A 12636-nucleotide genomic window follows, 5' to 3' on the forward strand; every position below is an offset into this window, starting at 1 on the left:
GGGCTTCCAGAAATTCTATATAGATCTTTCAACTCTTTGAACTCACCAAACTCGTAGTATTTTCTTTACTTTTTTTATTCCCTTCCCTGCCCTCTTTTTCCCACAGTTGTGTCAGAAATCCACTTCTGGATAGACATAGTTTAATACAAATATGTCAAAATTTTGACCATTCTTATTATGAATACCTGGGACAGGAGTCAGTTAAACTTAAATTAATCAGGTCTCTTTAGATTCCAAGTGATTGGAAAACCCAGTTCAGACTGGCTTAGGCCTAAAAAGGGCACTTAATGGCTCACATAACTGAAAAAGTGTTAAATTGGTTTTAGTCACAGCTTGTTCCAAGGAACTTGAAAGGATGTAATCAGGACCCAGTTACATATACTGTATATTATATGTTTAATACATATAATTATTATAAATATTTTGAAAGAGCTCATTTACTGAAACTGATATACTACATCTATGTATATATGTATTTGTGCACATATGTATACATGTATGTATATATACATATGCCATACTCTTCTGTCTGTTGGCACTGTTTTTCATAGAGATCCTGTCTTTATTGTCACAAAATTCTATTGCATTTTGTTAGAGTAATGAATTGACATCCTAGCAATCTCCAGTGCTGTATAATGAATTTCTTTTTATATTTTTCTCTTTGTCAACCCCTACATTCATTATTTTACTCATGACGTACCCTTCCTTGAGTCAGTCTCTGTGGTTAGGAAAATGGAATGCTTTAAGTTACACACTAGTTTCTGGAGTTCAGTTGAGTAAATTCCACCTGAACTTTATGGACTAAGAATTAGGAAAGGCTGTTTCCACTCCAGAGACTTATTAGGAAAGAGATTGCACTGTAACAGCAGAGTTGAGTAGTTATGCCGGAGACCTTATGGCGCACAAAGCCCGACATATTTACTGTATGCAGCTTTACTGAAAAACTTGCTAACCTCTCATCTCGTTCTTGCTTGAATTTCCTTTCATGACAAAAATTCTTTCTGAGAACCATTTTCTAAAAGATCTAATTATGTATATAAATATAACTACTTCCATGTGTCATCCATTTTACTTGTCTAACATCCCACTTAGAAAACTATTTCAGTAAAAACACAGAAATTCTGGGTTCACACCTAAATCACACCAAATTAGATACTCTTTGCATAAAAGTTAAGTTTTAAAATATCCTATAACCTTTTCCTCTAGCCGCTTCATAGATAAGATTTTCTCTGAATACTCTTAGCTTTTTAATGACAAGATGAACTTTAAAATGTTAAAGCCATCCTTCAAAAGTACATGCTTCAGCCCTAGCTGGTTTGGCTCAGTGGATAGAGCGTCAGCCTTGGAACTGAAGGGTCCTGGGCTCAGTTCCAGCACATGCCTGGGTTGTGGGCTCGATCCCCATTAGGGGGCATGCAGGAGGCAGCCGATCAATGATTCTCTCTCATCATTGATGTTTCTATCTCTCTCTCCCTCTCCTTTCCTCTCTGAAATCAGTAAAAGTATATTTAAAAAAAGTACATGATTTAGTCGACTGTATTTACTCATTAAAAAAAAAAAAGCTTTTCTTAAATCAGTTGACTAAAGATATGACTGTTCTGCCTCAGTAGTTCCACCAAAAATCATACAGTTTAGATGTTCTAATTTACTCGTGATGCTTTTAGCCATATTTGAATTATAAATAATACTTACTTTAATATTTTTGTCTTAAAATTATATAACACTAACATGTTACTACTGCTATGAATCTTCTCTATACTTCATCCTTTTAGAATATGTATAATATCTACATTTATTTTTATATTTAGGGTTATTTTACATTATTTTTATTAAAAATTTGTGAAGGTCTTTAGGAAGTGGATTATGTTTTTAAAATATTGTAATATATTTTGCTGTCTTCTGTGTTATATTTTTTCCATTTATAAGTTATCCCAGGTTATACTATAGCTTGCTTACTTTTTCATTTTTTCTTTACATTTCTTTGTCATCTTTCATAAGTCATTCACTTTTTGAGACTCAGCTGAATGGTGTTTTTACTCTGTTCCTTTGTTATTGCTGAACTTACGGCCCTTTACTTGATAGTCTCCAGACCACTGTGCAGGAGAAATATGATGGGAAACAGAAGGGAGCCCTATATGTCATCTTCAGGGTTCTAATAGCTTCATTGAAATAAGTTCAAAGGAAGAGTTGGAGTTAATTTTAATACATTTTATTTAACCTGATATATCCTGAATATTAGCATTTCGGCATGTAATTAATATAAAAATATTAATTTGATATTTTACTCCCTTTTTTCTTAAGTCTTTGAAATCCAGCTTCTATTTTACACTTACTACACACATCCTGGACCCGTGGTCGGCAAACTGTGGCTCGCGAGCCACATGCGGCTCTTTGGCCCCTTGAGTGTGGCTCTTCCACAAAATACCACGGCCTGGGCGAGTCTATTTTGAAGAAGTGGCATTCGAAGAAGTTTAAGTTTAAAAAATTTGGCTCTCAAAAGAAATTTTAATCGTTGTACTGTTGATATTTGGCTCTGTTGAATAATGAGTTTGCCGACCACTGTCCTAGACCATCAGGGCTTACTTGAACTCTTATTTGAATTTTAAGTATTCTCTAGTTCTTAATTTTTATTTTTTTAATAAATATTGTTGAAAGTATTACATATGTCCCGATTTCCCCCCATTGTCCTCTCCCATCTCCCTCCCCTCCAAGCCTCAGCACCCTATTGTCAGTATATGGGTTATGCATATGCATATGAGTTCATCAGTTGATCTCTTCCCTCTCCCATCCAGCCTCCCCTGCCTTCCCTCTGAGGTTTGACAGTCTATGTTTCTATGTTTCTGGGTCTATTTTCGTTCATCAGTTTATGTTGATCATTACTCTCCTAAATAAACTTCTTAAAAAGTTTAGTACTTTTTTTTTTTGGATTACAGATAAATAGAACCTTGCTTAAATCATTTAAGTTTGGGTGTTCTATAAAATAACAGTGCAGACAGTGCAAATTAGTCACATCAGCCTAATATAATGGATAAAAATCCACAAAACCTTTTAGATAAACTAAATTATTATTTGCTAATCTACTTAGCCCAAGATCAATAAATATTTAGACACCACATATTCAGTTCCAGAGATGTTTTAATATAAGGGATTATGGACAAATTTTATGTCAGTTTTATTACTTAGTTGATTTAATTTGGTGATGTGTTAAGTATTATTTATTGCATGCTCAGGTTCAAATAGATGGAATTCAATTTCAACCTAAAGGGTAATCTAGTTAATTTTTTTCTTTATTGATTAAGGTGTTACATATGTGTCCTTATTGCCCCATTGCCCCCTCCACACCCCCCTCCCAACTCATGCCCTCACCTCCCTGGTGTCTGTGTCCATTGGTTAGGCTTATATGCATGCATACAAATCCTTTGGTTGATCTCTCCCCCTTACCCCACCCTCTCCTACCTTCTCCCTGAGGTTTGACATCTGATCGATGCTTCTCTGTCTCTGGATCTGTTTTTGTTCATCAGTTTATGTTGTTCATTATATTCCATAAATAAGTGAGATTATGTGATATTTGTCTTTCTCTGACTGGCTTATTTCACTTAGCATAATGCTCTCCAGTTCCATCCATGCTGTTGCAAATGGTAAGAACTCCTTCTTTTTTTATCACAGTGTAGTATTCCATTGTGTAGATGTACCACAGTTTTCTAATCCACTCATCATTGATGGGCACTTAGGCTGTTTCCAAGTCTTAGCTATGGTGAATTGTGCTGCTATGAACATAGGGGTGCATATATCCTTTCTGATTGGTGTTTCTAGTTCCTTGGGATATATTCCTAGAAGTGGGATCACTGGGTCAAATGGGAGTTCCATTTTTAGTTTTTTGAGGAAACTCCATACTGTTCTCCACAGTGGCTGCACCAGTCTGCATTCCCACCAGCAGTGCAGGAGGGTTCCTTTTTCTCCACATCCTCGCCAGCACTTGTCGTTTGTTCATTTGTTGATGATAGCCATCGGACAGGTGTGAGATGGATTGTCATTTTGATTTGCATCTCTCAGATGATTAGTGACTTTGAGTATGTTTTCATATGTCTCTTGGCCTTCCTTCTGTCTTCTTTCGAAAAGTATTTATTTAGGTCCATTGCCCATTTTTTGATTGGATTGTTTATCTTTCTTTTGTTAAGTTGTATGAGTTCCCTATAAATGTTGGAGATTAAACCCTTATCGGTGATAACATTGACAAATTTTGATAATATACTTTTATTTTCTTTTAGATTCAATTTTAAGTTTACCGCCATTTACTTTAATGTGTACATTCATGTATATTTATGTGTGTCTCAAAAATTATTTTAGCAGCATTAATATTTTAAATATAGCAGTAATAGAAATAAAAATGCCTAAATTTGAGCTCATAGCCTAAAACTCTGCCTTTACAAATGATCTTATACCAATAAAGTTTATTTAATGATGATTTATTTAACGACAGAAGCCATAATAGATCATCATACAGTATTATTAAAGTATTTATCATGTTAAAAAGATACAGTGCTCTCATAGAAAATATGAATGTGACAACTATTAGAACAAAGAGAAGGGATCCTTAACTAGGATTGTTAGCAGTCTATAGAGAAAATCAGGGTAATGGATAGTAGGAAAGAGAACAGGACTTTGCAGTTTTACCTCTTGTCAGTTCTTTGACAGTTTTAGAAAACTATTAAAGAAGATATTTCCCCTCTTAACCACTGTTTATTAATAACTGATTCTGGGGGCAGGATGTGCACAGGTCCCATTGAATTCTTTGAGTTTTGTTTTTTATTTGAGAGGCCCTAGACATTCCATGTATCAGAGCTTCTGTTAATGTGTACATATAAAAATAAATACATATATATATATATATTGGTCTTGAGTACAAGATCTTTAGTGTGGTTTTCCAGTATATACAGGGTAGGGCAAAAAGTAGGTTTACATTTATAATATAAATAATATAATAATTAATACATAATAATACAAGAATCAGCTGTTTGTATACTCACAACTGTAAGCCTACTTTGCCCACCCAGTATACTGATAATTTTCAGATTAAATGTCCATTTACATTTTATTTCAAAGCCATTATTCTGCTCTCTTTATAGTAGTAGAGTGGGAGTGTAGCTATTTTGCTCTCTTTTTGTTGTTTTATAGGGTGTCATTCTTTTCACTTTTTCTACTGTATTGACTACTGCTTCTCAATATAGTTCTTCTTTCTAAATTCCCATCCCCTATTCTCAGTTCCCACTCCCTTACCACTTAAACATTGGTGAATGTCAGAATTCCCTTTCTGTGTATTTACAGATTTCATAAACGTGGCCATTCATAAAATAAGTATTTCAAAACAGGTTAGAAGAACAAAAGGTTTTAATGTTTTACATATTTTAATATATGAATGATTTATGTTACTTCTCAATAAATATATTATTCTTTTAGAATTCAAACCTGATTCATCAGAAAGTGTCTCCTCCTAATGATCGACAAGGATCTCCAATATTATCATTCATCGTTCTTGAACAATTTAATGCCATTCGCTTAGTACAAAGTGTTCACCAGTCTCTTGCCGCTCTCAGCAAAGTCATCAGAGGAACGACCTTACTGAGTTCAGAAGTACAGAAATTGGCAAGCGCTTTATTAAACCAAAAGGTAAGCCAATCCTAAGTATGTGTTTTTACTTCATTAATTTATAAATCACCCTTCCATCATGTGCATATTTGTCAGATGTCTCATAGTTAATAGTAACAGCATACCAAGTTAAACTAGCTGAAGCCACGTTGGAATTAATTGGCTCATGTAATTGAAGAATCCAAGGAAACTGTCATTAAGTCACCTTAATGAAGGAACTTAAAATTGTCTTTAGGATCTCAGCTTGTATTATATATCTACCTATCTAGTCATAGTGTGTGTGTCTGTCTCCTCCATGTTGATTTCACTTTGGGGCAGGTCCTCTATAGAGTACATGATGGATTCTAGCAGCCTGAGTCTTATGTCTTCTGAGCTCCATGTGAACAAAAAGAGCATCTGTTTCCTCATAACTCAAGCAAAAATCTTGGTATTTGCTTTGATCCAAACTGTGTGCCTTATGTTTTATGTCTAGTCCCATACTGATTCTGGCGGCAGGGTGTGCACAGGTCTCACTGGCTAGGGCTTAGCCAAATGCCTCTCCCAGGAGCTGAGGATGGATTCAGCTTCATCTGTAGCACATACACTGCAAGAAAGGGAAAGATGGTTACCCAGTAGAAAATTGGGCTACTTTTAGGAAATCAGGCTACTTTTAGCAGAAAAAAAAAAAAAAAAAGGAAATCATCATGTCTCTTGCTGAATATTTGGGCCATTTTAAATGTAAAATCTACGTATTTCAGATTTGTTGGATAGAAACAAAATCTATGTAGTAGATTGACTTTAGCCATTTGGAGAACATAACTCCACAGAATTTGGCATCTAGAGATTTCACTAGGGCTCTATAGGAATCTAGAAAGAAAACAGTTGTGTGTTTTCTCCTGTTTACTTCAATATAGAGAAACCTCTGATAGTCAACCTGACAGACCTTCTCTGTTTAAATACAAAATATAGCCTTTACCTTCTCATTAATATAAAAAAGTTTTCTTTCTTAGTTTGGACTGCTATAACAAATTACCATAGATTGGGTGGCCTAAACAACAAAAGTTTATTACTCATAGTTCTGGAAGCTGGGAAATCCAAGATCAAGCTGCCAGCACATCTAGTGCCTGGCGAGGCCTGCTTCCTGGTTTGCTGAAGGCCGTCTTCTTGCTGTGTCCTCACGGAGCAGAAAGGAAAGAGGAACAAGCTCTCTCCTGTCTCTTCTTGTGAGCACACTAATCCCATCATGAGAGTTCCACCCTACGACTTAATTACCCTTGAAAAACCTCATTTCCAAATATATCAGGGACTGGGGCTTCAACATAAGAATTTTGGGGTATAAAACTATCAGTCCCTCACAATATCCAATTATTTTCCATATATACAAAAAGACCTACTCTAACAACCTTATTTTCCTTTTTCTTTTACCTTGAAATAAAATCAGCTTTGCATTATTAAATAGTTTTTCCTCTGTATATAGATTACTATTGCTATTAATCAACTGTGATTATAAAATACTAGTAGCCCATTTGCAGGAAGAATCCTGCAAGTGGCCGCTGCGGCCGCGTGTGCTGCCACTGCTGCCGCTGTTATGGCCGCCGTGCCTGCACCCTCGGGCCGCTGCTGCCCGCCCCGCTCCGCCCCGCTCCAACCTGCCCAGGCTTTCCCTCTGGCAGCCACCTTGCTTTCTGCTTTTCCTTCCTCTTCCTTCTAAGTTGTCTTCAGTCTTCACTCCTCCCTCCCTCAGCGTATGCAAATTAACCGCCATCTTTGTTGGGTAATTTGCATACCCGCCCTGATTGGCTGGTGGGCGTGGCTTTGGCTGGTGGGCATGGCTTGGGTGTAGCAAAGGTGCGGTCAATTTGCATATTACTATTTTATTAGGTAGGATTGTTATACTGTATTATACTACTAATTATGACTACTCTGTTTTTAATTTGAAAGTAGGCATAGTATCAGTCATGAAAGCTCTTTGATACACTGAAGAAACCAGTGGGAAAGCATTCTGAGACTTTGAGGAACTTTACATTAACTAATGTAATCACCATTAATAAAACTACTAGATGGTACTACTGTTATCCCAATTTTATTGTGAGAAACCTGAGGTAAACAACATAGCCAGACTCACACAAAGAATGGTTGCAGAGTCAGGATTTGAACCAAGGCAGGTCTGTTACCATAATAAATGTAAATTATTTAAATTTATATCAAAGGAAAATACTCATGAGAGTCTGTTTCTTAAAAGTGAACTAGTGCTTTATAAGGGTAAATTGTTTGGTATAGAATAATTTAGGAGAATAACAATAATATAAGAATATGATATACAGTGAAGTATAGTAAAATTCAAGTTAAATTAGATTTTGAGGTGTTTAATGCCAAAGAAAAGAGTGGATTAAATGCTGTAGGCAATAAGAATGTTTTTATGTAGAAATAAAGTAGCAAAATGATTATGAATGTGGCCTCGAAAATAGGTCTGCTGTTTGAATCCTGTTCTAGCACTTAGTAGCTGTGTGACTTTGTGCAGGTCCCTTAAACCTCTCTACCTTTACTTTTTTCATTTGTAAATTAGAATAGTAAAGGTACCCACCTCATGGGACTGTTGTGAGAATTAAATTATGAGGAAGGTGCTGACAGATGGCCAGGACCCTACAACTGTTAGCTGTTTTTGTTATTGTTACATTGGGGAATTTTATTGTGTAAAGAATAGCTCTTAGAGTATTCGTCTGGTAGTATTGTGCAAAATGATTTTATAGATGTAGGGACACCATATATGTTACTCTGTTCATCTCAACAGGTGGTTAGGGCATGGAATAGAGTAGTTCAAGAGGGTTCTGTAAGATATTAATGAAGAAATAAAAGGTAATTGGCAAAACTTTTTTGTTGTTGTTGTTTCACTTCTGCTGTCAATCATTCTGGGTTACCTTTAACACAAGCATTTGAAAAAATGAATAATTTAATTTTCTATGATTGTAATATAATGTGTCTTACAGTAAATCATATTGAAAGATACCAAAGAACTAAATGGGCTTTGTTATAAGAAAAACTTTTCTTGATTAAGCCAAAGGATATTTTAGAAAGAGGTCATGGATGTTTAAGTCTTTATAACATTTCTTCCTCTTCCCTTGACCCTTTAAAATCTGTTAAGTATTTCCATATTTGGCATAGCAATAGGATCTAATGACTTCTTTCTTTTTTTAAAATTTCTTTAGTGATTAAGGTGTTACATATGTGTCCTTATTTCCCCATTACTCTCCCACCCCCCAACTCATGCCCTCACCCCCTGTTGTCTGTGTCCATTGGTTAGGCTTATATGCATGCATACAAGTCCTTTGGTTGATCTCTCCCCTTACCCTCCACCCTCCCCTACCTTCCCTCTGAGGTTTGATGGTCTGATCAATATTTCTCTGTCTCTGGATCTGTTTTTGTTCATCAGGTTATGTTGTTCATTATATTCCATAAATGAGTGAGATCATGTGATATTTATCTTCCTCTGACTGGCTTATTTCACTTAGCATAATGCTCTCCAGTTCCATCCATGCTGTTGCAAATGGTAAGAACTCCTTCTTTTTTTACCACAGTGTAGTATTCCATTGTGTAGATGTACCACAGTTTTCTAATCCACTCATCTGCTGATGGGCACTTAGGCTGTTTCCAAATCTTAGCTATGGTAAATTGTGCCACTATGAACATAGGGGTGCATATGTCCTTTCTGATTGGTGTTTCTAGTTCCTTGGGATATATTCCTAGAAGTGGGATCACTGGGTCAAATAGGAGTTCTATTTTTAGTTTTTTGAGGAAACTCCAAACTGTTCTCCACAGTGGCTGCACCAGTCTGCATTCCCACCAGCAGTGCAGGAGGGTTCCTTTTTCTCAGCATCCTCGCCAGCACTTGTCTTTTGTTGATTTGTTGATGATAGCCATCTGACAGGTGTGAGATGGTATACCACATTGTCATTTTGATTTGCATCTCTCAGATGATTAGTGACTTTGAGCATGTTTTCATATGTCTCTTGGCCTTCCTTCTGTCTTCTTTCGAAAAGTATCTATTAGGTCTGTTACCCATTTTTTGACTGGGTTATCTTCCTTTTGTTAAGTTGTATGAGTTCCCTATAAATGTTGGAGATTAAACCCTTATCGGTAATAACATTGGCAAATATGTTCTCCCATGCAGTGGGCTTTCTTGTTGTTTTGTTGATGGTTTCTTTTGCTGTGAAAAAGCCTTTTGTAAAATGTAGACAATATCATTATAAATTTATTAAATTATGTATTACACTTTGAATTAAGAAATGCAGCCTCTGAAATATTATTTTTTAAACATTTTTATAATTTGCATGAAAATGAATTTGTTAAATTTCTTTCAAAAAATGAAAAATGTGTTTTGTAAAGCACATTTCCATTATATCATAGATAGTGTCTTTGGAAATATTTCAGGGTGTTTGGGGAAACTCAAATGAGATTAGGCTGACTTTAACTAAGACAGTATCAGTAAAATAGTTTCTGGCATTTCACTTTCTAATGAGTTTTACCAAAAACTGTGAATCCAGTGCTGTCCCATTTATTTTATCATAAAAGTTTTATGTTTTGTTAAATTTGAATGTGACAAGTTCGATATTTTCTGATATGAATTAATGTAATTTAGGAAGTAGTTCAGTACCTGATATTTTCTTTACTGTGTCTGACATGTGTGGAGAAAAGAGAATCCCAGTACACTGCTGGTGGGAATGCAGACTGGTGCAGCCATTAGGGAAAGCATTATGGAGTTTCCTCAAAAAATTAAATAGGGAAATGCCATTTGACCCAGTGATCCCATTTCTAGGGCTATATACTAAGAAACCTGCCGAAACCGGTTTTGCTCAGTGGATAGAGCTTCGGCCTGCGGACTCAAGGGTCTCAGGTTCGATTCCGGTCAAGGGCATGTACCTTGGTTGCGGGCACATCCCCAGTAGGGGGTGTGCAAGAGGCAGCTGATCGATGTTTCTCTCTCATCGATGTTTCTAACTCTCTATCCCTCTCTCTTCCTCTCTGTAAAAAATCAATAAAATATATTAAAAAAACAAACAAACCTGAAAAACCAATCAGAAAGAATGTATGCACTCCTATGTTCATAGAACCACAATTTACAATAGCTGAGATTTGGGAACAGCCCAGGTGCTCATCAATAGCTAAGTGGATAAAAAAGCTGTGGTACATTTATACCATGGAATACTCTATAGCTGTAAAAAAGAAGAATGTCTTACCCTTTGAGACAGCATGAAGGGACCTAGAGAGTACCGTGCTAAGTGAAATAAGTCAGTCAGAGAAAGACAAGCATCACATGATCTCACTCATATGTGGAATCTAATTAACAAAATAAAATGATGAACTGAGTGGATCCAGAGACACAGCAGCATGGAACAGAGTGTGGAATCTCGGGGGGAAGGTGGGGAAGGGTGGGTGGGTGGAAGGTAATCAAACAAAGACCTTGTATGCATATATGCATAACCCATGGACACAGACAATAGGGTGCTGAAGGCCTGGGGCAGGTGGTGGGGGTGGATGGAGGGGGGAATTGGGGAAAAAGGGGACATGTAATATTTTCAACAATAAAGAATTATTTTTAAAAAGAAAAAGAGATTGGCGTACCTGCCAGCACAATCATTACCCGAGGCTCTGTCCTGGTGATGTAAGTCTTTGGGGCCTTGTCTACAGTGGCCAGTCCCCGGAGGTCTGGGAGCTCCAAACTGGATCCAGAGGGTGACCTTGCTGGACTGGCTGAGGTCCAACCTGGAGGGGCCAGACTACAGTCTGATTTCCAGTGGCCTTCCCTTCTGCACCTTGGGCAGGGACTAGGTGGGGATCTCAGGTTTGAGCAGGACTTGGCTCAGTGTCCTTCCTTGTTGCATTTGAAGCATGGGCCCAGAGGAGGCTTAGCCCCTGACTTACCCTTGGTTGGAGGACCAGCACTTCATTTGGGGTTCATGGGAGCGGTGGCTAGGAGCTGAAAGGCCTCCATCTGGGCACCAGCCTTAGCTGATCTCGCTTTTGTTTTTGATTTGGGTCTCCTCTTCTCTATCATTAAAGATTTAAAGGCCAGGTTAACCAGGTCTTTTGAGGGGGGGTTTGCACACCTGTGTCTGTTTTTCAAAGTTTATGGCATATGTCCGGGACTGATTGGGATAGACAATGGATGTTCAGAAGAAGGGTTCCCTCTAGTAAGGTGGGGTCTAAGGTGATAAATTTCTATAAGGCCTCTGTGAGGCGGGAGAGGAAGAGAGCTGGGTTTTTGTTGGGGCTCTGAGTGATTTTATTGTTTTTCATTGTTGACCGCCTTATGGGCAGCCTTTTTGAGTCCGGCAATGAGACAGGTGATTATATGGCTACAGAGCTGGTGCCATGGAGAATTGTCCTGATAGTCCCAATTCAGGTCAGTTTGGGGTACCGCTTCAGCACCAACTGGGTTGGCCACCTTGTCCTGTCCATGGAGGCCATGGGCATGGTCCTGAGCTGCTAGCCCGATGTGTTCTTTCTCCTCTGGGGTGAGAGAGGAGGACAGGATGTCATAGATGTCATGCCAGGTCAGGTCATAGGACTGGGTCAGGTACTCAAATTCCTTGGTAAACGTGGTCAGGTTGTTGGATAAAGACCCAAGATGTCTCTCAATCTGTGCAAGGTTGGACATGGAAAATGGGATGTGTACCCAGACAATACGCTCAGTTCCTGCTACTTCCCTCAGGGGTAGAATGGGCGTGGGAATAGAAGTGGCTGTTGAGGAAGCCAGTCTTAGGGTGGCCTGAGATCGAGTGTTAGGTGGGGAAAAGTCTGTATTGGAGCTCTTGTTCTCGGGATTTGGGCTCTCAGGGGCCGGGGGAGAAGGTGGTTGCTAGTTAGAAGGGTCTGGGTTTTCAGAATCTATATCAGGTGAGGGAGGGTATGTGTAAGAAGGTGTAGGTCTGTGGTCTGCTGGGTCAAAAGTAGATTCAGAATCAGAAATGTTAGGGGTATGATGTTTTGTGTGAAGGAGAAGAATCTGATGGG

General features: G+C 37.8%; 1 protein-coding gene across 2 annotated transcripts in view; it reads left to right on the top strand.

Annotated features, from left to right (window-relative positions):
• DYNC2H1 (dynein cytoplasmic 2 heavy chain 1) overlaps positions 1–12636 on the top strand; it is a 328866-nt gene that overhangs the window by 259048 nt on the left and 57182 nt on the right. For both annotated transcript variants that reach the window (XM_028158576.2, XM_008150183.3), the window contains one exon: positions 5458–5667. In XM_028158576.2, coding sequence (XP_028014377.2) covers positions 5458–5667 — 210 coding nt within the window. The remainder of the gene's footprint in view (positions 1–5457; positions 5668–12636) is intronic.

Source organism: Eptesicus fuscus, chromosome 13 (assembly GCF_027574615.1).
Source record: "Eptesicus fuscus isolate TK198812 chromosome 13, DD_ASM_mEF_20220401, whole genome shotgun sequence".
NCBI lineage: Eukaryota > Metazoa > Chordata > Mammalia > Chiroptera > Vespertilionidae > Eptesicus > Eptesicus fuscus.